Source organism: Sinohyriopsis cumingii, chromosome 6, assembly GCF_028554795.1.
Source record: "Sinohyriopsis cumingii isolate HCF-2022 chromosome 6, ASM2855479v2, whole genome shotgun sequence".
In the NCBI taxonomy this organism is placed as follows: Eukaryota; Metazoa; Mollusca; class Bivalvia; order Unionida; family Unionidae; genus Sinohyriopsis; species Sinohyriopsis cumingii.
In genome coordinates, this window is record NC_142966.1 from 86,057,718 (window position 1) to 86,082,452 (window position 24,735).

General features: G+C 35.2%; 1 protein-coding gene across 4 annotated transcripts in view; it reads left to right on the forward strand.

Annotated features, from left to right (window-relative positions):
- Window positions 1-14,980, forward strand: part of LOC149797372 (N-acetylglucosamine-6-phosphate deacetylase-like) — a 32,944-nt gene extending 17,964 nt beyond the window's left edge. For all 4 annotated transcript variants that reach the window (XM_089962137.1, XM_089962136.1, XM_089962135.1 and 1 more), the window contains exons 7-10: window positions 2,722-2,866; window positions 4,979-5,108; window positions 9,154-9,200; window positions 12,269-14,980. In XM_089962137.1, the coding sequence (XP_089818263.1) occupies window positions 2,722-2,866; window positions 4,979-5,108; window positions 9,154-9,200; window positions 12,269-12,483 (537 nt within the window). In that variant the 3' untranslated portion in view covers window positions 12,484-14,980. The remainder of the gene's footprint in view (window positions 1-2,721; window positions 2,867-4,978; window positions 5,109-9,153; window positions 9,201-12,268) is intronic.
- Window positions 14,981-24,735: the final 9,755 nt, after the last annotated feature.

The window sequence follows — 24,735 nt, forward strand, 5'->3', positions numbered from 1 at the left end:
TTTTAAAATTTGAAGAAAAAAAATTGCTTTCTTTGGTTTTGAGATTAAAGATCTTTGATGTTCTTAATTTATTTCCTGCAGCAGCTGATGCACTGCTAATTCTAATGCGACTATGACTCTTGTTTTTTTTAATACTAAGTGTATATCATCTGTAATATGCAATATGTGTAATGCATGGAAATTTCATGCCCACTGGATCTCCATATTTCCCCAGATTGGGTAATCAGATTTATTTCAGAAGGGCTTCGGATTTCATTTATCCTACCCGTTTCCCTTTCCTAGTCTCCTTTCTCCATGGATATGCCATCAGATCAGGAGAAGGATGCCTTTCTATGACAGGTGATATGGTCACTGATTGAAAAACAAGTGGTGGAGATTGTGCAAAGACCACAATCTCCAGGGTTTTATTCAAAACTTCCTTATTAAGAAGGTGAAGGCATGTTGAGGCTGATCAGTGACCTTGTTCAGACAGTCTTGCCTTGTGAGACAAACAATCTAAATATTCATTTGTAGAGAGAATCTCGAGACCAGTAAGGCCCTCCACTCTGAAAGCTTATGAAGAATAGATGCACGTTTTCAGGGATTGGTGCCATATCAATAATATCATCCCTCTGAGTGCCTCAGTCCCTCAACTGGTCGTCTTTTTTCTCTGGGTCTTTGAAAAGAAACAGTTGGCCCAATTGCTCTGTTGTATCAGGCATGATAAACATCTTTCAAATCTTTTAGCAAATTTTGATCTCAATTGAACAAACTTCTTCAGTCTGTTTCCAAAATGGAGTCTGGCTCAGTTAAAATAAATTTGAGCCTTTATCCCACACTTCACTAAAGTTGCTATCACACAGAACCTGTTTCCTGATAGTGTTATCTTCAGCGTGCAGGGTGAATTTTTGTCCTCAATTCAGATTCGATGGTTCAGTGGTCCTCTTGACACTAACAGGCTTGGTAGCCAAAAGAATAGGTTACTGTTGGTCAGTAATCACAGAGTCATCATTCACTCACTCTCTTCCTTAGATAGGTCAAGAACAGCTATGCAAGATCCTGTTGACACTCTCAAGCACTACTTAAAACAGTGACAAGCCTTGCACGTGCAAACACCTCTTCTGATGATGAATGTTGGGAAACAGGATATCGCCATCTCAAGCCCATGCTTCATAGCTGAAATAGGTAATACACTTGGTGCACTCAGTCTCACAAGGTCACAGTTGCCACTTGAATACTGTCACTCATGAGATAGAGCAAGCCTTGTGTTCAAGCATGATGTTTCGATTTGAATTGAAGTAGAAGCTGTTGACTGGCAGGCAGAATCAACCTTCTAGAGTATTTATCCCAAAGATTTAGCTTTGCAGAGGCAAACCTTGAATCTGGTAGATCTGGTGGTGACAGCCCAGATGACCACTAGACCCAGTTCAAACAATCAGCACAGCTTATTAGCTTCACTGGATTTTCCATTAAAATTTGTAAAGTAAGACGATTTCAGTAATTATCTTGACTATATATAGGGGTCACAGATCAAATGACCCTAGGCTGTATTGCTTATGTAATTATGAGAACTGGTTATCGTTTGAATGGGGAATCCAGCCATCATTCCCAGGAAGGATACCTGACGTAGAGGTCAGATGCTCAGCATTCCCTCCTCCTGTTACCAATTCTCTTGACATTGTGTGATTCGGGAACATATTTGAAGGAGAAAGCAAAGTTTTAAGTAAATTGTGTTTCTACGAGAATACTTACCCAATCACGTTACTTAAAAACCCTCCCAACTACCCTGCCATGCGAAGATCCTCACTAGTATATCACTCAGCTATAAAATAGTGACACATGGCAGTAGCAAGGGGAGGTAATGGGCAGAGTTATTGCCTTTTGTCTATTTGAGATAGACAGACTGAAAAAAATAATTTTCTTTTAGTAGGTCTGGATTCTCATGTTAGCAGGCTAATATTCCTAATTTAATTGGGAAGGTTATTTTCCAGCAAAAAATTAATTGTCAGATTTGACTTGTCCATTTTACTTTTTACTTTCCCACCATAAGCGTACATGTAAATGCCAAAAAATAGGATTTTAATATTCATCTCAAATAAGAACTTATGATATAAATCAGTGTTTCATGCATATTTTTACATACACTGCTTAGAAAATGCCAGGTATCTAGCATGGAATTTCTTTTTCCTGATGGGTAATCTACATCAGATGTACACAGTTTTAAGTAAAAAAAGTTATCTTTCACTGAACAGTGAACAGTGGGAATTTCAGAGGTCTACTGTTGTTATGTAATTATGCACTTCAAAAGACAACACCTCCACTCCTCATACTTGCAGTGGGGAAATCAATTTGACAGTTTCTAATGGTCTTCTGGTTTGCCCAGATTCTTATTTATTGAAGTAACCTTGAACACTCCACCCTCCACATTTTGTTGTACATACAAACTCTTGTACATATAGTACATACTTTTTTTTAAGTCATTACTTTCATTGTTGAAAACTGATTGTGTCATTATTATCAAAGGTAAGTCAAGTATGTGATGAAAATTCTCTATCCTTTATGAATTTACCTGTATGACATTTAATAAAATCTTGTCATGTTTTGACATTTCAACCAGTGAAATACTATATGTGATATGAAAAAAGTATAAAGCAAAACATAATCACATTCATTAAGGCAAAAGTGTTTTGATTATAATCATAGCCAAAACACAAAAAGTTTCAAAAGCTTGTTTCACTTCAGTTCCATCACCGTGATCCACATCTAGTAGGACTACTGGCCAGTCAAAGAATTCCCACAGATAAGTGTATCTATTATGGCTTGATTGCTGATGGCATCCATACACACCCAGCTGCCCTAAGGATTGCTCACAGTGTTCATCCCTCAGGTTAGGAGATTACCTATTATTACATTACAGACTCATAATTTGTAATTTGGTAATCTCACTGCATAGTGATTTACCTTGGATGTAAGCTTGAGTGATTTTGTACAAAAATGCAGGTTTTACTTTTGGTTAGTTACATTGTAGCAGTAGTCTGGTTAAAATCATATCCCCAGAATCCTACATGAAGATTGGACAGATAACAATAAATAAGTGAATGTTTTGGGAACTTTTTAAATTCCCAACGTGCTTATTTTTAGATTCCTGTCAAATACAGTGTTGCATTGCCTGTTGTGGAGAGTGAGTATAGTAATGATATATACCAAATAATGTGTGTCACTTTAATAAATTTTGAAAGCTTGTTTTTAATTGGAGAACTGCAAGATCAACAGAACAAAATTTCTTATTAGTGTACATCAGATCATCCACACAGAATTGTGGGGATATGATTTAAATCAGATTAATTTTAGCAGTTACATATTTTAGCAGATTTTAATATATAAAATGTAGAATTACATAAAGTTGCCATATATTCACCCACTAACTATAGTGAAATGGTAACCAGTTTTTAAAATGAATAAAATTACTGTGAATTTATTTTCATAAATACACATTTTTGTGGGTTTGGAAAAAATGATGTTTTCATTCTGTAGAATGAGGAGGGAGTCCTGTTGTTTTCACAGAGAAATCATTTTCATTGGGTTCTTAAATTTATGGTTTGTAGCAACCATCAAATGCACAACAATTGTTACCCCATGAAAAATAAAGAATTTACAGTATTTTTTTCTTCAGCTAATACTGTACAGTTACCATACATACTTATAAGTTGGGACTAATCACTAAAACATACCATAGACCCTGATCTGCTGGTGGATTATACATTTATGTTGTTTACAGTTGGGTCCGACTTAAAAGCAGATTTATACAGTAGGATAAAAGGTTCATGTAAAAGCAAGGTCCATTTTGAGGGTGATTTGGGCAATATAGTCTTTCCCCGTCATTTCACCCAAATACCCAAAGAAATCAAAGCTGATTTTGGCTCTCCTGAGGTTGATGTTTTCAAATTCCCAACCTCCTACCTTATTTGACCATTGAGTGCTTTTGTACATAACTTCTTGTGTACTTTTGTCTGTTCAAAGAATAATGTAAAACAGTTTTAAGAAAGAATTTTATTTTATCAGCCTTTTTGTTTTTAATGATTATTTTGTTGGTAATTAGATTTCTATTTTTAAGATTTACACTGTTCATTTCACGTATGAAACTTGAAGGGAGTGAAAATTGGCACTTTGTGACCCAATTGCAAACAAATTATTACTCTGTGAAGGTTTATATATTGATTTGCCAGTAAATTTAAACAAATTAACTTTATACTTTATCTTGTAAAAGTCAGAAGGTAGGGTTTATACCCTAACATCTCTTACTGATATTCAGTAGCAACCTTTTTTTGAGGTTGTCATCTTAATAAACAAATACAGCCATACAACAATTTTTCTGAATGTAACAAAGAATTTTTTTAATATTGTTGTAAAGTACAGTGAATATATCTAGTGATTGAGGTATGAGTCATATTGTTTGCATGAAGATTGAGGAATGGGTCATATTGTTTGTAGTATGATTGAGGAATGGGTCATACAGTTTGTAGTATGATTGAGGAATGGGTCATATTGTTTGCACCATGATTGAGGAATGGGTCATATTGTTTGCATGAAGATTGAGGAATGGGTCGAATTGTTTGTAGTATGATTGAGGAATGAGTCATATTGTTTACACCATGATTGAGGAATGGGTCATATTATTTGTAGTATGATTGAGGAATGGGTCATATTGTTTGTAGTATGATTGAGGAATGGGTCATATTGTTTGTAGTATGATTGAGGAATGGTTGTATTGTTTACAGTATGACAGAAATGTATTACATTGTTTACAATGTGATTAAGGAATGAGTAATAGTGTTTGCACAGGATTGTTAATTAATAGATCTTTAAATTCTTGCTGTTTAACAACCATGAACTCTAAGAAAATTTATGAATTAATTAAGCAAGGGATAGAAAACAATTTAGTTTGTTGGCTGAAGTAGAACTTAGAGGTTTGATTCTGCAGTGTATATTGTTCTTGCAGGGCTGGTACTAGTTACAGATGCAATTTCTGCCATGGGGCTTCCTACGGGAATCCATCACATTGGTTCTCAGAAGATTGAGATATGTGGGAAAAGAGCTGTGATTGCAGGGACCAACACACTGTGTGGCAGGTAAACAGATTTAATGGATATTAATTGACCAGAATAATATCTCTCTCTCTCTCTCTCTCTCTCTCTCTCTCTGTGCAGAAGGTGGGTGTTCAAACGTTTTTAAGTTATTTTTGTAGAATGGTCAGAAGTAAAGAAATAATACAGTTATTTACTCTTGCATGTTTATCTCATCAAGGTGGAAAAAACTACAAGTACAAAAAGATCTTCAAAAGCAGCGCTACAGCATTATTTCATTAGAGTTGAATTAGTAACTTGTATTTCACCTGCTGATTCAACCAATTAGACAATTTTAGTGAAAGTTATAATAATCCTCAAATTTCTTCAAGTGCACAATATCTTTTATGGCATCCATGCCACAAAGTAAGTTCCACAATTTATGAACAATGCAGTGATGATTATAGCTTCATTTTTGACCAGATCCATGATTTTTTGGTTCCACTATTTTTGGTACCAAAATTGACAACATTTACTGTACTATCTGTTTGGGTCTAATCTTGCTAACATCATCAAAATCTAGAACACATTCGGAAACACCTGATTTTATATGTGGACTTGAATTTTCAGATTTTTCTGTACTTTCAATGATTATGACTGGTTCAAAAATGTTAGGATGGTTGTGTATTTGAAAAGTGACCCATAACTGATGAACAATAAATGAACCTTGTTCTTCATGTAATCAGCTTCCTGACATAATAACCACTGGAATAGTCTGAGTAAAATCCATACTGTCATCCCTGTCAGTGTGGTCATTACCTAACATCTAATATTAATTTGCCTGCATTCTGCATAAGAAAGCCAAGAAAAAGTAAAAGTATGCTTGTATACAGCACAAGCTGTGTTGGAAAGCTTTTTTAAGGGACAACTTGCAACTTGTCTACTTTTGAGAAAGACCTGTGGGAATAAAACCTACACAAGTGAGAGTAGGCAATCCCTGTAATATCATCTCTTTAAGTGAGTGAAAGCCTGTGTTTTTTTGGAATTGATGCTTGTTTGTTCTATACTCTTGGTCTTTGTCAGCAATTACGATTTTTTAATGTCTACATTAGTAACTGGAATTTTGTTTGATCTTGGAAAATGAATTGATCATTTGCAGCAACACTTGTCAGAAACACCTTTCCCGCCTAGAATCTGCACCTGTAATGTAAATTAGAAGATTTGACTGACTTTTTGACTAGTTTGTTAGAAGTTTTACAAAAAAAAACTTGCAATTCATATTCTTTAAAAGTCTACCCTGTTAAGTATTGATAATGATCACTGGTAATGCATCACTTGCAGAAATAAGACTTTCTAAGAAACTAATATTTAGTATTTTACAAAAATAACACATTTTAATTTTATGCTAAGCCATCAATTACTGGATTTTCCAGGTAAAATAATTGTGATAATTTACTGGAGTGAATTACAACAAATAATTTCACTGCTGCATCGATAACAAGATAACAGTAAAATTCAAAGTTATTCTTTGATGCTTAAGTCGCCAAGTGGTAAATATGGTCGCCTCCTGAATATGATGACTCAAGTTCAAATCCAGGAAGGAGTGAATTAGTATATTTTTTCTTAAATTGTTATTTTACTTTGAAATGGAAGAATTATGTAACTGTTTATATTTTTTGTGTGAATAATCATACAACACAACAGGGCATAAATGGTACACTATAGACAGTACATTAAATTTTAGCATTGGGCATGGTGGCAGAGACGATGTGAGGAAGCACATTGGTAGAAAAAAGCACATAATGGTCAAGAAACTACATGAAGACAGCTTTTTTGATTGTTGGAAGTTTTTAGATTGAAAGATTAGCGTATATCGTAATTTGCTTGAGTTGACAGATTTCCGCACATGTGCCGACACCACTAATCGTTCACCATTCGACATTTCATCTTCTGGATTAATACCATTTAGTAATTAAGCTACTCTGCAGTTAAAACATTTTCACCTCCAAGGAAAATGATTTGTATTCCACAAAAAGTGAAGTATAGATTGGAGTACACCAAAATTTGGCCTAGCGTTCAGCTATCAAACATCGATGTACATTATGCTTTTCGCACAGTACTCTGCTGAGAATTTTACAGTTGGGAATGTGCACAAGGGCTGGTATTGTTGCATATAATGTACCTGTCAAATATGTACCATCTAATAATAATATTATAAGTACGTGTATGAATGATAAATTGTAAGCAATGAAACAAGACATTGGAGGTATGTTGCAGAACAATGTGAAACAGCACACTGCTCTAGCAGCCCCCAGCAGATTTCAGCTTTGGAGTACATTAAACCACCTACTCAAGTCCTGCATGCTACCAATGCTGAAGCATTGTTTGTGAGCTTTCTTATTGAACAAAACCTGTCTTTCTCAGTTGGAGATCAGCAACAGTGACAGTGAAAGATTATTTCGTATTGTGAGGACAAATAAGACAAACTTTAAGTGCCTCCTTAGGTGCTGAAAATTTGCAGCAATTTTAGTCACCAAGATTGACTTGCAGGCAAGAAGCCTAAACTGTTTTAAAAATAAATCTACCATGGCCTAATTAAAGAAGTTCAAGACTGCCACAGCATCACATCATTCCAAATAGCATGAACATTGTAAATGTCAGTAAATTTGGCTACAAATATAGTAGTTCATGTGATCAGCATAAATAGTATGTTTTATTTTTATTTTGGGATTTTCATATAATGCAGTACTGACCATTCAAGTGGATGGAGTTAGTGTCATGATATCATTTTTCGCTAATTGTGTTCAAAATTCACTAATTTTTATCCCACTTTCACTAATTGCGAGTCTGGAGGGTTGGCAGCTCTGCACTCGATGGAATAAATGCATTATTCACTCATTTCAAGTAATTATCTTCTGTATATTGAATTAAAGGCAAAATTTTCACTTGTCCATGACGTTAAAGTTTATATTTTACTTAGCCCACAGGTTTCCTTGATGATTTGGGAACTGGATTTTTACACCCTTGAAAATATCCATGTGTATACTTTGTACATTAAAAAAATAACTGAATCATTTTTTGACAAAGAAAAGAAGTGGTTCAAGCTGTTTATATTTGTCACATGTAGTTTTCTTTTTATATACTCTGCTATAAAAGCGTTTTCCAAGGCAGACAATTTCATAACCAAACACCAACACACTAGAGCAGTCACTCACTATTCTGTTATTAGGTAAATATGATCACAGATCCCATTTCATTATTCAGTTACTGTAGTAGATTTATATTATGTACTTCAAAAGACAGTATTCTCTCTCTTTTATGAACTACATTATAACAGAATGTCTCCTCTGGAATACAATATAATGAGGTAATATCTCCCATGGGCTACATTATAATAACAATGTCTACTATGGACTACATTATAATGGGGGCCCCATGTGACCAAGTGGTCTCAAGCATTCACCATTCTGGATCACTGCCATCTCAGTTTTGTCTGCATGGGTTCAAGTCTAAGACTCAAGTAATGTGGGTACATGAGGAAGCCTGACAGTAGCTTCTCATGGGTCGGTGGTTCATCCCGGGTTTTTCCAGGGTTCTTCCTCCACCATTTATACTGGCCACCATGTATAGTCTATCTTGTGCTGAAAAAATGGCATTAAACTCTACAACAACAACTACTACTTCATTATAATGAGAGATTGTCTCCTGTTTACTACCTTATAATCATAATGTCTTCATTATAACAAGGGAATATATCCAATGGACTACATTATAGTAAGGGAATTCTTCTTTGGAGTACATTATAATGAGGGAATATATCCTATGGACTACTTATAATAGCAGAATGTCTTCTATGGACTATATTATAATGAGGGAATATCTCCTATGGACTACATTATAATAATGGAATGTCTAATCTGGACTACATTATGATACACATCATCATTATTTTGAAAGATTGTATTTACTTTTTACCATAAAATTTACACATTATTAGTTATTGACCTTTCAGGATATCTGAGTAGGAATTTTTTCTTTATTTGAACAATTATTTTGATATAAAATTGGTATTGAAGAGCCATTATTACTTTATCTTATTTTATTTTCACAGCATTGCAACCATGAACCTCTGTGTGAAACATTTAAATAAAGAAGCAAGTAAGTATTTGACCTGTTATCAGACCTGCCAACCCTGACGAGTCCGTCTCAGTAAGGCAGTTGATTTTTTCCCGTAAGATTGACCAGTTTACAGTAAGGTGTAGAAAATAACAATAACTGCTATAATATACTGTAAAGCTGGAAAATATAATTAAAACTTTGACACATGTTCAGCTGAAAAAGTTTGTAAAGTACGCATAGACTTTATTTACCACTAGTACAGTTGCACAGATTCTAGTTCCAAACCCTATGCAGCTCAATGGCTTGTTCCTACTGCTCAACTTGACGTAATTCTTGGAAATTCTTTTCCATTTCACTTGATGATGGCAATCATATCTCCCGCCACAAGACATACTCAAATTGGCATGTGATGTTTAATAAAAGTAATTGTGTCCTTTCGAGCTTTTATTCACAAGAATCTGAATACTCCTTTTTATTCTTCTGTGTTGATTATTAACACTTTTCTAGAAGCTTATTTTCCCTTTCGTATTAAACATGCATCACTTTCTGGACACCATTTTTAAAAATTCTGTAATCAACATTTAGATCATGAAGACGCTTCTCATGAACAAATAGGTACACTATAAGTCTGGTTACCTGACCAATTTCACTAATTCTAAGATGAAACCTGGATCCAAATAAAACATGGATGAACCAAATATCCGGAATTTTCGGCAAAGATCTTTTTTCTGTATTTTTTGCTATTATGTCATAAGTCTGGATTTTAAGGGTAATTTTCATAAGAGTTACAGCAAAATCGTAAGAGTTGGCAGGTCTGTGTTATGTCCAAATGGTTTCTGTTAATTTTTCTTTGGTAGTAGTATTTTAACAGCTACCGAGTCTAGATTTAGTATTTCATTAGGTATCCAATGTACTGTATATCTTTGACTTCAAGTTTAGAAAGGTTTTGTCTTAACCCTTTACCTTATGCAAGCGCCTTTTGATGCCTCTACTCCATTCGCATGGAAGTGCCTTTTGACGTCTGCTGTAAACATCTGCCATTTTAAGTGGGTTTTCATAGCACCACCTTCGAGGAAAACTCCCTATTAGATTCTACATTCATTTTTGCGAATGACAATTACATCAGATGGTCACTGTTTATGCTCTGGTGGAAATCTGCTTTTTAAAGTAACTGGGTCATAATCTCCTCTTTCTCCAAAATGGAGGTCGCGGATTTCATTCAGTACTTACAAAGTTTTCACAATTAGAATCACAACTATGAAAGCTTGAATAACTTAGGTAAAGGCTCTGATATTGATGTAGGCAGCAATTAGTTTTTATAAATTATCAAATTCAGATGACTTTGTGATGTAGACTTGTAAATTTCGAATATGCTGGTGAACAAGTTCTCTCACGATTTTAAAGCACATAAAAAATTCTTCCATGAAAAATAATTACACAGCAATAACAATCAGACTTTACTCTTACATTTTTCCACACATAATAGATGTGTACCAAAAATGTAAAATGGTTAAAATTGCTGTTAAACGTAACATTTGCTACATTGCTTAACATTTAACAGACAGGCCTATGCGTATGGAGTCAAATAGGTAACAGGTGTTCTATTTATAGCGCACTGCACTGGGTAACTTTACTCTGTGAGGTAAAGGGTTAACCAAGTGCTTCAGTAAAAATTATAGAGTATTGAAATCTAGAGAGGTCTGTTCAGTGCTGTATCAAGTATTGGCCAAAGTTGGTTTTTTTCTCTTTTATTGTCATTACTTTTCAGTACATCATTCCTTGGGACAGCTGGTTATTGCATATCCATGAACTAGTCCACTATAAACATAAGACAGTGATTACTCTGTTGTAATATAAATGGCATTCAGCATATAGCAGGAAAAATTAATACACAGCAATGATACATTTTGACAGACTGACACCGAGATGCAGCCAGTTATACTGGAATCAATTAATCATACTACAAGCAATGAATCACCCTTGATGAAATCAGTTATACTAGAAGCAGTCAAGAAATCATACTCTATTATATCATCACACTAGATGGAATCAGTTATGCTGGATGTAATTAATCACACTAGAAGCAAATAAATCATTGCCTGAAATTATGATTTTGTTTGACTAAACCTCCTCAGGATCACAATCATAATTTTTTTTATTGATCCTGCAAAAAATAAATCCTATCTCGGTTAATTTTCTGAGTCAGCATTTGTTATTCATTAACATCAACTCAAATAATGACTACTTCACAAACAAGATTCACTGCAAGTTGAAAGTTCATGTTCACTTTCTGTATCGGATTGTTTGTTGGATCTAGTAGGTCCAGAAGGCCTAGTCTCTTTTTTCAAACAGAATGCTACAGCTTGATTTCTGTTATAATCTTGATACCTGATGATTTAAGGAGCACACTTTTAAAGTGTGATTTCAGCTGTAATATATGAAAGATTTTTACATCCATCAGCAAATCATAATGACTGCTTCCATGCATATTATTTTAACATCCATATTAAAATTGGTGTCTAGGTCCAGTTCAGCAGGCTAATTCCATGTGCACCAAGACTATTTTGACAGTAATCATCCTAACTTCCTTAATGCATGGAATAACACCCATCAATTTCTGCAGCAGAAATTATTTTACCATGTCAAGTGCAGGATGTTGGTAGGTATTCAGTTAACACAATTAACAAATCAACCATGAAAGACTATGGCATCTGACATTTTGTTTTATACATCCAACAAAGGGTGGAGCGCAGTGGCCTGAGTAGTTAGAGCGTCCTCCTTGGATGTGGGAGGTTGCAGGTTTGAACCCCGGCTGAGTCATAGCAAAGACTTATACAAATGGTACTAGCAGCTGTCTTACTTGGCGTTCAGCATTAAGACTGGTGTTAGGACTGGTTAGCCTGGTTACAGGTTAGTATGATCAGGTAGGACATGATGCTACATGTCTGTGGCATGATGCCCTAGTGTTAGACATTACCGTGAATTACCATGCTGCAGACATCGTAGTGATATGACACAAATTCTTAAAGCTATGTTAAAAATCCACACACACAGTTATTATTTTGAAGTCATTCTTTAACTTTATATTATCTTCTATTTTTCTTCAGACTGCGGTGTTGTGAATTCCCTGGAGGCAGCTACTCTCCATCCTGCTTCAATGCTGGGCATTACATACAGTAAGGGAACCCTTGATTATAATACAGATGCCGACTTTCTTATCCTAGATAATAATCTGGATGTGCAGGCCACATACATTGCAGGAGAAAAAGTCTGGGATGTGACAGCTTTGAAGGACTGTGTGAATATGGAGATCACAATATAACCACAGACTTCAATACAGTTCTCAAGATCACAACATAACCAGAGACTTCAGTATCACAGCATAACCACAGACTTAGTACAGTTCTCACACAACCGCACTTAAATACAGCTCTTGAGATCAAAACCACAGACTTCAAAACAACTCAAGAGATCACATTACTACATTTCAATACAGCTCTTGATATCACAACATAACCACAAACTTCAGTACGGATATGGAGATCACAACATAACCATTGTTTAGTATAGCTCAAGGGATCATAACATAACCACATATCTTGAGTGTACAACCATTAGCTTCAGCACAGAGCTGGAGATCACAGCATAACCACACACTGCAGTACAAATCTGGAGATCACAACATAACCACAGACTTTAAAACAGATTTTGAGACCACAACCACAGAGTTTGTTAATTGAATAATGCAATTTTGTCTTGCCTGCATTAGCTAATTGTGATATATATCTATATATAGCTTTTCTGCCAGTGGCAGTGTTTGCATCAGCATTGTTAACATTATTTGTTGAAGGTTTTTAAAGTCTTATAGTCATGGAACCGTTATCACTGGTAGCAGTGGTGACATTCTAATACTTGTAGGTATACAGTGATACTGAATTCCATTATTTTTTCTTTCAGTTATTAGCTTAACTGGGCATAATGTCAGGTGGGCCTATGGTATGTGCCTGCATCAGTGCATCATCTATTATGCATTACTGTCTTGCATCATCCTTCCAGTTTGAAAAGCGGAGCATATTTTTATCAAACTTCTTAAGACATTCGATGTCAAAATTATGTCCAGAGTGACTCCCCTAGCAACACCCTGAATCCACAGCAATCATCTTTAAAGCCTATTTTCAACTTTTTATCCAGAACTTCACAGAGGATTTTAATTCACTGTACAGAAACAATTCTTAGGACAGGCAGTAACTCAATGGTTCATGGCCTGTGGGATGTGGACCCCAAGGAGGTCAGAGGATTATTCCATGGGAATCAAAAAGTACAAAATGTGGCAGTCTGTAAAAAAAAAAAATTGAAGTTAAGAAGGGGTCCTCATATTTGAAAAGTTGGGAACCACTGCTATAAGAGACTGTTTGCTTGACGGCTTTAGTAGAGCATCTAAGTTGTAGCCAAAACTTTGTGTTACCAGCCATTTCATACATCATTTAGCGAGGTACCTTCTCTCATCTCAGCTTGTTAGACTGGTTGTTTGTGGAAAAAATAGCTGACAAACGCTAATGTTACTTGTTTATATAGGTTGGACCTAGTTATAATCCTTTTGTAACCATGCTTGACGAAGTGATGTCTTTTTATTTTTACATTCTATTAAATATTTTATTTCAGCTTAGTATTTCTCTTAGTTCAATGGTTTATGACTTCTGTTTCATTCAGAGATAACTTTTTAGTTCACCTGGCTGTAAAGTCATGTTTGCTCTTTGTATGATCCTGCATCATCTTTCAGCATTTGGTACTCTTAACTTCTTCTGAAAACCACTGGACCACTTTTGTCCAAATTATACAATAAGCATTCTTTTCTAAAAACATTTCCCGGTGCAGAAGGGATAGCCATATAAGAGTGGGACCACTGTATTTGTCTCACAAGTAGTACTGAATCATTTTCACATTCCAGGCAGGTGAATAACTCCAGTATAATAAGACATATGTAAATTTCTTTGTTGATACAGTGCAACAAATTCTGATGTTTCCAATTTGAAAGAATGATTGTTACTTTCTACGAATTTTCTCCACATACACTTAATAATTTCCCCATTTCCTTGTTAAAATATCAATTTTTTCATTACAGAAGAATGATCATTGTTTCTTCCATATTTCAACAGAGGAAGAGAAATCCTTGTAAATGGTTAATATGTGTCTTATCTCAAAAGTAAATGGGAGTGGTCAGGTTAAACATGGTCAGCTTTCTTCAAAGTAGTCTTCCATTTTCTCTCTGTTACCATGCAACAAATTCTTTTGTTTACAGTATGAAAGAATGATTGTTACTTTGTTAATTTTCTCCATATGTGCTTCATAAATTAAAATCTCACATGTTTTAATTTTTTCAGCATAGAAGAATATAAAATGTCTTATCCTAAATGTAAATGGGAATGATCAGGTTAACATGTTTCTTTCACAGGGTTCATACTGAATTCTGAATGATAAATTCAGAGACCCTTCCCAAACTTTCACAGGGTTCATACTGAACTCTGAATGATAAATTCAGAGACTCTTCCCAAACTTTCAAAGACCACAAATATAGACTGCCAAGACCTATTTTTGCTAATATTTTGTATACAAGTTACATGAGAAAACAATGAATGCAAAATACTACAATATTGTTTAATGATTAAATTCAAACTATAATTAATTTCCTAAAACAGCTTTATAATGATCTTGAAGATCAGTTAACAGTGATTGTTATTTCAGAAATATGTAACGTTTGTATCAGATTTAATACAAAATAAATTGTTCTCTTAACAGACATCAACACTGCTTTAAATGCATTACTATATTTGCTTTTTTTTTCTCTTCAGTCATTTTGGAAAGAGAAGTCACCGCTGTCAACTTTTCCTATGCTCTTCTCCTAAGAGCATTGACTCTGTGACAAGCACAGTGGGTCCTATTAACTCTGTCTCTTCTGCCTACTGAACAGAGGAAGTACATAGGCTGGCGATGTCAGCTTCAAGACGCAGCTTTTTGACTTTAGGTTCTTCCACTTCTTCTATGGCTAACTCGTTTCTTTCCTTTTCTGTTTTTCTTCTCATGCTCCTCCTCTGCCTTCTTGTTATCCAGATAGGAATGGTACTTAATGTCTTGCAGAGGAGGCATATGTCATCATTTCATTGCTAATGATGATTTCCAAAGGTACACCTGCTTTTTCTCATTGTGTCAATAAGTAGCCTTTGTGCTCTGAGGCTTTCTCTGCTGAGGTTCTCAACAGATACCTGTTTGTTGACAGAAAATCCTCTCTCCACTGTTGCCTGCCCACGTGACAACAACATTTTCTGGAGAACATACCAAAGTTCAACATATTCCTTTCTTTTGGAAAGGACAGAATAACACACTTCATCAAGGCTGTCATCTGTTCTATTGAAGCATTTCAAGGGATGACTGTCTGTTTGGATAACTTTATCCACAGATTTTCTATACTGAGTCAATATTAAATCACACTGGGACTCGACTTCTCTTCCTGCCTCACTCATAATTCTAAGGACCCTACAAAGTTTTGCTTGCCCCTTTTCCGTATCTGACTGATTGCATAAGTCTAGGATCAGCCCAGGACATGTTTTTCACCAAGGGATATTTCAGAGGTGATTTCTCAAACAGCTTTCCTATTGCAATCATAAAGTCTCTGCACTCTGTTCTGAAAGCAAATCTATCCCTGTCTGAAGCTCCTGCCTTTAACAATGTTTGTAAAGCTGAAAAACCAACATTAACTTTTCCTGCATCAAGGAAATTCTCTTTCTTATCAAACCTGATGCTCACTAATGCTGTCACAGAAATTGCCTTCGACATGATTTCAGGTTTCACGTAATGTGACATGAGGTCTTTCACTAAAACTCCCAGGTCTGTGGCAAGGAATGGAAGCATAGGTTTATCCATTTGGTAAGCCTCCAGAAAGGGTTGTGTGATTCTGGCAATATTTACAAAGAAATGCAGCTTAGATTTAATCAAAGGATCCCCAACAGCATCAAGAATATACATAAGTATCCACTTACTGGCATGACTTGTTTTGCAGATTTTTTATTTTGTTATCATTGCAAGACTACCAGGTATCAGGAAAGAATTTTAACAGAAGACAATAGTGATGACACATTATCAAAGCAATTATATCACTTGTTTATTGATTTTTTTATTACAATGGATGTTTCTATATTGAACCAAGAACATCATTATTTAGAACAATATTTTTTTTCCGAAAATGATTTTTTCCCCTCAAAAATGTTCAATAAACCGATGGTGTAAGTAAATTTAAACAAGCCCTCTTTTCAACCTGCCATGTCTCCCAAATCATCAAACTAAACAATATCTTATTTTATACCTGAAGAGTTACGAGTTATCGTTATTTTGCCAAAAACTACCAACAGCTTATACTTCTGCATCTTTGTTCCACTAAATGAACAGTGTGTATTTACTGTGTACTAATTTGCAACTTACCTTTGGCATGACTTGTAAGGGCTCCTTCTCCCATCAAAGCCAAGTTGATCATCTTTTTTACACAATGTACAAAATGCCTTTTGTTTACATAATTTATCCTTTTGCAGCCATTCCTTGTTTTTCTCTTGTTCAAGCCAGAAAGAACAAAGACCTGGCATTTTTAAACACGAGGTGAAACAAAACTGAAGACATAAATCGACTGAACAAATTCTGAATCCTCGAGCGTGTTACTTTCACGCACTTTCTACATAGAGTGAATTAGTGCAATGAACATTTTGATTGGCCAAAGCTGATGGAGTTGTCCAGTCAAATTGAATGATTCATCAAAAGAAAGAAGCCAGGAAAACCAGCTACGTCCGAAGCTAATGACCTTAGGTAATTTTATTTGTGACTTCCTTTGATGAAGTGTGCATGTGTTATTGAAGTTGCCGCCAAGGCCATCTTTGGATTGCCAAACAAAGCCTCTTTTGTTACTGCGGCAGCAATGAAACTGAACGGGTCATCAAAAGAAAGAAACCAGGATAACTAGATTACATCTGAATCTAACAACCTCGGACAAATTTATTTGTGATTATGGGAAGAGATTTTAAAAATCTGGGTTTATTTCAATTTTCAAAGACTTTTAAAGACATCCAAGTAATATGCTCAATTTTCCCAAACTTTCAAGGCCTTGAAAATGTTACCTCATTTTTCCCAAACTCTCCAAAACCATACGAACCATTTCATTGGGAATGGTAAGTTTTAAATATTCAGGTGTAAGTTGTAATTTGAAGATGATTTAGTGTTAGAACGACCAAATATTTTAATTTCAAGTCATGAAGCAATCTTCCATTTCAAAACAATTAATTTTGTCCTGCCAATTCAGAGCCGTGCACCCTCTTATAATGCTTTTCAGTATTCTTCACAAGTGCACACCAATAAGTAAAGCACAACATTACCAATGCATCTTTATTACATCTTGAAACCAAACTGTCAATACAAATAATGTTCCATACTGCAAAAATGATGCAAAATATTTCATATTTACAATATTTGAAACATATAACAACTGAAAATAATGTATTAATGATCATCAGTGTTGAGCTTAGATGTTGAAGGTTACAGCAAAGCAGTGTCAAGTTCAGTGCTACATTTATGCTGGAATGAGGATCATTGACTTATTCATTTCATAGCAGGCACTTTTCAACTTCGGTAGTTCAGCTGAGTGCTGGCATTGGGATTCAAATAGATAACCAGGTTTTGATTTAATAAGCAACAATGCTTCTAGAGCATCGTCTCCCATTGATGACCTCTGCTCTGTTATGTTCTTATGCACTCTGGAGAAGATTACTGTGGGGAATGTTTAATATTCCTTACACTATAACAGAAAGTTCACTGAGGAACAATGCCCCCTCATCATCCTTCTTATTGCCAACTGCAGCCCAGGTTTCATCCATTCTTTGTCTGATGCAGGTGGATAGGTCTGTATATTGACATATAGCAAACTGCACAACAACAGTGTCAATAGTGCAACCAGGAGGTTGCAGTGCTGGAAATCTGTGCAGGAAGAAAGTCGAATCACTCAATTTGTCTGTCTATTGCAAAGAAGCATCTGCTACAACTGCATGTCTCAAGCTCAAGATTGGTTCTTTGAAAGGAAGGTTCTCAATCCGGTAACTGCAAACACTCTTAAAGTACAGCTTTACAACCCCAAAGAACTGCTTGATCCGCATGTCCCTCAAACCATTATTGTCAGAGATGGCAATGAAACTGCGGGCAGTATCACATATAAGTCCTTGTTGTCTTTTAAATTGTAGCTGCTTTTGAAGTCAACAGCTGCAGGCACACAACTTAACATGGCAGATGGTTTGACAAAATGACAGTCCTTTCACAATCTAGTTGACCAGCATTTTTCTCAGTACATGTGTCTTCAGCTCATCTGACTGGAGACCGGGAAGCACATCATCATAAATCTCGCCAGTATAGTCCAGAAACAGAACATACAACTTGTTTGCAAGCGATTTCAGGAACTTAAGGATGTTTTCTACTTTCTTTTGGGCATATGGTTTGTCACTGCTCTCGGCAACCTGTGTTGAAGATGAAACTGACTTCATCTTGATATCATCGAATTCTGCTTAAAAGAACTTTTTCAAAGATTCTCCAGGCAATGACCAATACTTAGCCATCTGGTACAAACATGTTTGAGCATTCTCTTCTGCTCAATGCTTAATGTCAAAAAAGATCTTGAACACTAGAGAATTTGTGCTCACTTATCTGGAAATAATAATAGACATCCTGCAAGATCTCAGCCACATCAGGTAAACACTAAGCTCCTTTTTTGGACTGCACTGTGCATGACATGGAGGTAGCATCCTGCCAAGAAGACATTCTTATTTCTAATTTAGGAAATTACACCAATTTTTTCTCAATCATAACTGGGACATTGTCACATCCAAGTGCTAAACAACTATTCCACTGTAAGTTGCATTCATTGATTTCCCCATCCAGAATTTTGAATATGTTTTTTCCTGTGGCAGATCCAAAGCATATAGGTAGGGAAAGTAGGTCTGAGTGAACAAGTCCAGTGTTTTTGGTCCATTGATCTAATTACAATTGGGAACTGCTTGCTCCTATTATCATTACTGCCATCTGTCAAAAGTGTGAAGGCTGCAGACTGCATCCTCTCAGACAAACTCCTTTGTTGTGCCTTTCCCAGTCTTCACAAGAGCAGTTGCTTTCTTTCTGCCACACTTCATATCTGAAACATAAATACAGAAATTGTAATTTGTACAATGTACAAGTTAGTTCAGTAAAGGTGTTCACACCATAACTATTCAAACAATGGTGCATTGGTATGGTGAAACTGATTCTGTTTTAGAATTTGTAAGTTTTAGAAAATTTGAATGACTAGCTGGGATTAAATTTAACAGTTGCCTGGTACCAACGGTGTATGTGCGTGTGATTAGGATTTTTAATGTAGCTTTAACAGTTTTTCAGTCATATTGCTACAATGTCTGCAGTGTGGCAGTTTATAGTGATGTCTACCACTGGGGCATCATGCCGCAGACATGTAGCCATGATATCCCACATTGTCACATTATCCCGACACCAGGCCAACCAGTCCTAACACTGACATCTTAAAGCTGAGTGACTAGCGAGGCAGCTGTTAGTACCATTTGTGTTAGTCTTTGGTATGACCTGGCCGTTGATCAAACCCACGACCTCCTGCTTACAAGGTAGACACTCTAACCACTAAGCCACCAGAATGGTAAAAATACATCCATAACAGGTTTTAGACTACTGAAAATGCCTGAATTTGTAAGTAAATGTTATAAAAAAAGATAAACATGATATAAAATAAAATAAATATCTACATACCTGCAGCAATTTTGCTATCTGGAAACATAAGTTCGAAGCCATCATTCAAGGAAGCTGTTGCTAATGGCAGATTTTGTTAAGCGATGAGTTCACACATCATAACTTCAGCACGAGTCACACGCATGTAGTGTTCGTCACAGTCTAACGTTTTGTATTATTTGAAAAGAATGATGTAATTGGAGCCATTTATCTAGCCTTGTCGATCACTTAATGCTCTGATTTTATGTGGCGAGAGATGTGATTCCCACCACCACTCCTAATTGATAAATCAGTTTCACATAGTTTGCACAAGGCATAACTATCACCGTTTCTGCTGGCAGAAATGAATGGCCAGGTCTTGCTGAATGATGTGAGAAATGCTGTACTCGTTGTTTCGTGTCTTTGATTAAAGCTAATTCTTCTTCAATCACTCTCTTCCTAATAGATATCATTTCAAAAACATTTCCGAAACCCCCCCTCAGCCATGATGCTGTTTACATTACAGATGCAACAATAAAAAGAAACTCTACACATGTGCCATTGCAGAGCATTTTGCACATGACGCTTCTATGTAACTATGGTGGGGTGCTATTGCTTTATTTTTGTACTTCTCTTTTTTTTTGTACTTGCCAAATACAAATTTTTCGTAATTTACCTCGCACAAAATAGGATTTAGCTCCTGAAGACGTATTTCCGTATGATATTTTTTCTGTACTAAATAATGGAAAATTACTGAGGGTGCACAGATCTGTGCCATTAATGAAAGACTGTCTCTTCTATACATTTTCTAACAAAAAGTATTGTCATTCATACAAATTACAAATTGTGTGATACAGTGAAATATATGCAAAAGACATTTTGATTAATTTGTAATGTTTTTCAATTTTTGTTACAATTAGTCAAATAGTAATGAGTGCAATAAAGTCTTCAGTTAAATAATTGCAAGGGTTCCCCAATCTTTGATATAAACATTTGTAAAAGACATTTTATAATAAGGTGCAAAACAGCATCTTGAAATATTTTGCCCATTCAGTGTTTTATTACCACCATGTCAAGATTTCTTTATCATAGTTATACCAAGCCTGGTTACAACTCAGTTATTTAGTGCTGTTGTAGGGTTTAATGCCATTTTTCTGCACATGATATGCTATACATGGCAGCCAGTAAACGTGGTGAAGGAAGAATCCGGAAAAACTCCAGAAAAAACACCACCGACCCACGAGAAGCTACTGGCAAGCTTTCTCACATTCCCACATTGGCCAAGCCTAAGACTCACACCCATGCAGACAGAGATGAGATGGCAGTGATCCTTATGGTGAGTGCTTTAGATCACTCGGCCACTTGGGGCCCTGCTAAAATATTCATGCTGACCATATCTGGATAGTGTCTCTCTCATATCTAGTGAGCACAAAAAGAGTTATGCCACCAGAACACTACTGCATACATAGTCACGGCAGGGTCTTTGTATGGGCTGGAAAAATGCAGTTTCATTAACAGGCCCTGGCTAATTTTGGAGATGAGTTTACAAAATACAATTAAGCACAAAGGGCATTCAGGATTGTAATTAGTTTTCATTTGTGTTATTCTCATGACTTTGAAAAAGAATGAGACCTTTTATTTACATCTACAGCCAGAAAACAAATTTGTACAGGTAAATGTAACAAAATGTCTTGAAAATAACAATCATCAAATAGGGACATAAATAGAGATCTCTTCATATCATTCTTTTTTATATTCATTTGTTGATTCAAATGTAAAAATCAAACTTGCACTCTTTGTTCATCTTCCTTATTAATAAGTATTTGATGAAGAACATATGTACTCGCTTTTAAGTCAGGGCAACTGCAAAAAACAAAGATCCTGATCTATTGTAGAATAATGCACCTGCACTAAAGGTCTGTGTTTGTGCAATGATAGATCTAGGTCTGTGCAGTTTGCAGTTGGACTCCACTTATAAGTTAGTACATGTACATATTATCATCTCAGATTGCTAGCAGCAAGATACAGAAATATCCCAAATCAATATGATATAGGAATGTCCCAAATCAGTACGATACAGGAATATCCCAAATCAGTATGATACAGGAATATCCCAGATCGGTAAGATACAGGAATATCCCAGATCAGTAAGATACAGGAATATCCTAAATCAGTAATATACAGGAATATCCTAAATTAGGATTGGCATGGATATCAATGCCTCACCAAATAGATATCATACACATGTGTTCATATATTTTTTCATGAACAAGCTCACCAATTAAAGGCAGATGTTAAAAACTTTTATTGTACTATACTACACCTAGTCTCGTGCAAGTTTGGTGCTTTGGAATAAATGCTACCCTCAGTAATTTGTTGGCTTAGCATTTGCTCTCTGATAATCCTTGCATACAGTTTTTATTATTCATATCGTAAATGATTTGCAAATTTTCTTAGCTATATGTGTTGATTTCTAATTTTGAATATTTTGTGTATGTAACTTTATTTGCTTTAATTGTTAATTTTTGTGTCCAAGTTGCAGTTTAAGTTTACTGTAAAAACCAATAATGATGCCAGTCAATAATATATACATTTGTTCATTGATGTAACTATTGCCAGTTTCTTCTTCATTTAATAGTGTATGCCACAAGATGTTCTTCCCTCCCAATTTGAGGCATTGCTGTCATTTACTGAAAACCATACTAAACTGCGTTTGTAGTAAATTAACGCATATTCAAGTCCAAATGCAAAATACACATACCCAGATTTGCTTGTACATTAAGTTTGCTTATTGTCATTTACATTAGAAACATATCATAAACTTGGTGATTGGGAATGTTTATATAATTCTGTTATAGATATCAGGATAATTGGAAAGATTTCTTAGATCGTTACTTGTTTTATTATAGTTTACAAATTATTTATTCTTCTGCATTTTTGATGTGAAAATGATTGGTACATGAGTAATTCTTTCATGCATATTTTATATACTATTTGCAATAATAAAAGTTAATGGAAACCAGGATATACTTTTTTTTAAACTGCAATTAAATTTAAATGAAACATTTTGCTGTTTCAATTTAAATATTGAGATAAAGGTGTCATTTTGCCCACCATTTTTAGGAAAGACAGAAACTGATTTGTTTGCACCCCAATTCCATTGAAAGAACTTTCAATAAAATAGTTTTGAACTGCTATAGATCAAAGAAACATAACATCCAGAATCTCCAGTTTTTTTGGGTGTTTGTATTGCCTATTTCATTAAAGGTCACCGGCCACCTATATTTTACAAACGTGTGATATTATTACAGTTATAAACAAAATGCACTGGTTATGTATGCACACCATAAAAAATGTTTAATTATACTTAAAACGCTGCTTTATAAAATGAAAAAATTATTCGGCAATCTCCGTAAACAATCAGTAGTTTCTGCATGCAAAAACTGGATATGATGTACATTTATACCTTCTATTCAACCTAGCCATTCAAGTGCTTAATTTCCCCATGTAAATGTCGATGTTATATAGAGTATGATCGTGCTTTTCTACAGTAAATATGGAGCACTGTGTTGCATACGGATGTAACCAAAAGAGTGATGATGGGGAAAAGCGTTCTTTCTTTTTCCGAAAAACCATGTTTACCAGAAAAAAGTGTATTTAATCTGTGGGATTGAATAGGGGAGGGATGGGAAAGTTGTATCATTTATGTCGGATTATAGTGAATTGGGCCCAAAGACAATTTGGCCCAACTCGAAATACAATTCGGCCAAACTTAACAATAGTTTGTACGTTCTTTTTCTTCAACAAAAAGGTAGATGCTATGTAAGATAGGTTTTGGGGAAAAAAATAATTTAAACAAACTATTTTGATAGTCTTTTAAAGAAAATAACCATACTTCATAACGTACATATTTATGAGAGAAAACACTGTAATGATTGTGTTTTTGTAATGAAAGAGGAAACGACCCATTTCTACAAACACATTTATTCCATAGCATACAGGTTATAACCGATTTGCTTGCCTGACCTACATCTAGCACCCTATCTGTCAGCCTTATCTCCAATCTCTAAACATACTGATTCAGCAGTGGGGAAGTCTATATTACCATATAGTACTGCTTCTAGAACGCTACATCCCTCCTTTTCTTTCAGATTTAAAATATATTTTCTTAAATTGAAAATCAGTTAAGTATATTTCGAATTAGTCATAATGATAATAAATATGCATTTCTTAACAAAAGAAATTCACATAATAGAATGAGTGCAAATAAAATTAGCTTCTTGATTTTTTTTCTTTTTTTGTTGATGATGTATATAATGGTAAACTTGGAACTGGGTAAAGCAGGTTTACAGTTCTCACGACTTAGTCCTAATGTTATTATGGATTTTGATCGATTGTAGAGTTGAAATTCACTACCTTAAACTAAATTGTCATTTGATGAGACACGTTATTGTTAACTATCTAGGTCTACAGAACAGTTTACAGTAATAGCACACTACACTATTTATATGCAAAATATCATACAGCACAATATATGTGGTAAAGCTTCTAAAAGTCTATATTATTTTTCACACATATAATCCTTTAGGTAGTCTGGTGGTTTTCTGATTCGGGATGATCTTCTTAATGCTAGGTTGGATGTTGGGTATGTGTTACATCTATCTCCATCTTCCTTTAGATTTATTGTATCATATGTCTGGTCATCAGATGGTGGAATATGTGGTGAATTCTTTACTGTTTTGAAGAATGATGAATTTCTAGTAATCTGATGGTCTTCTCTTCTCGC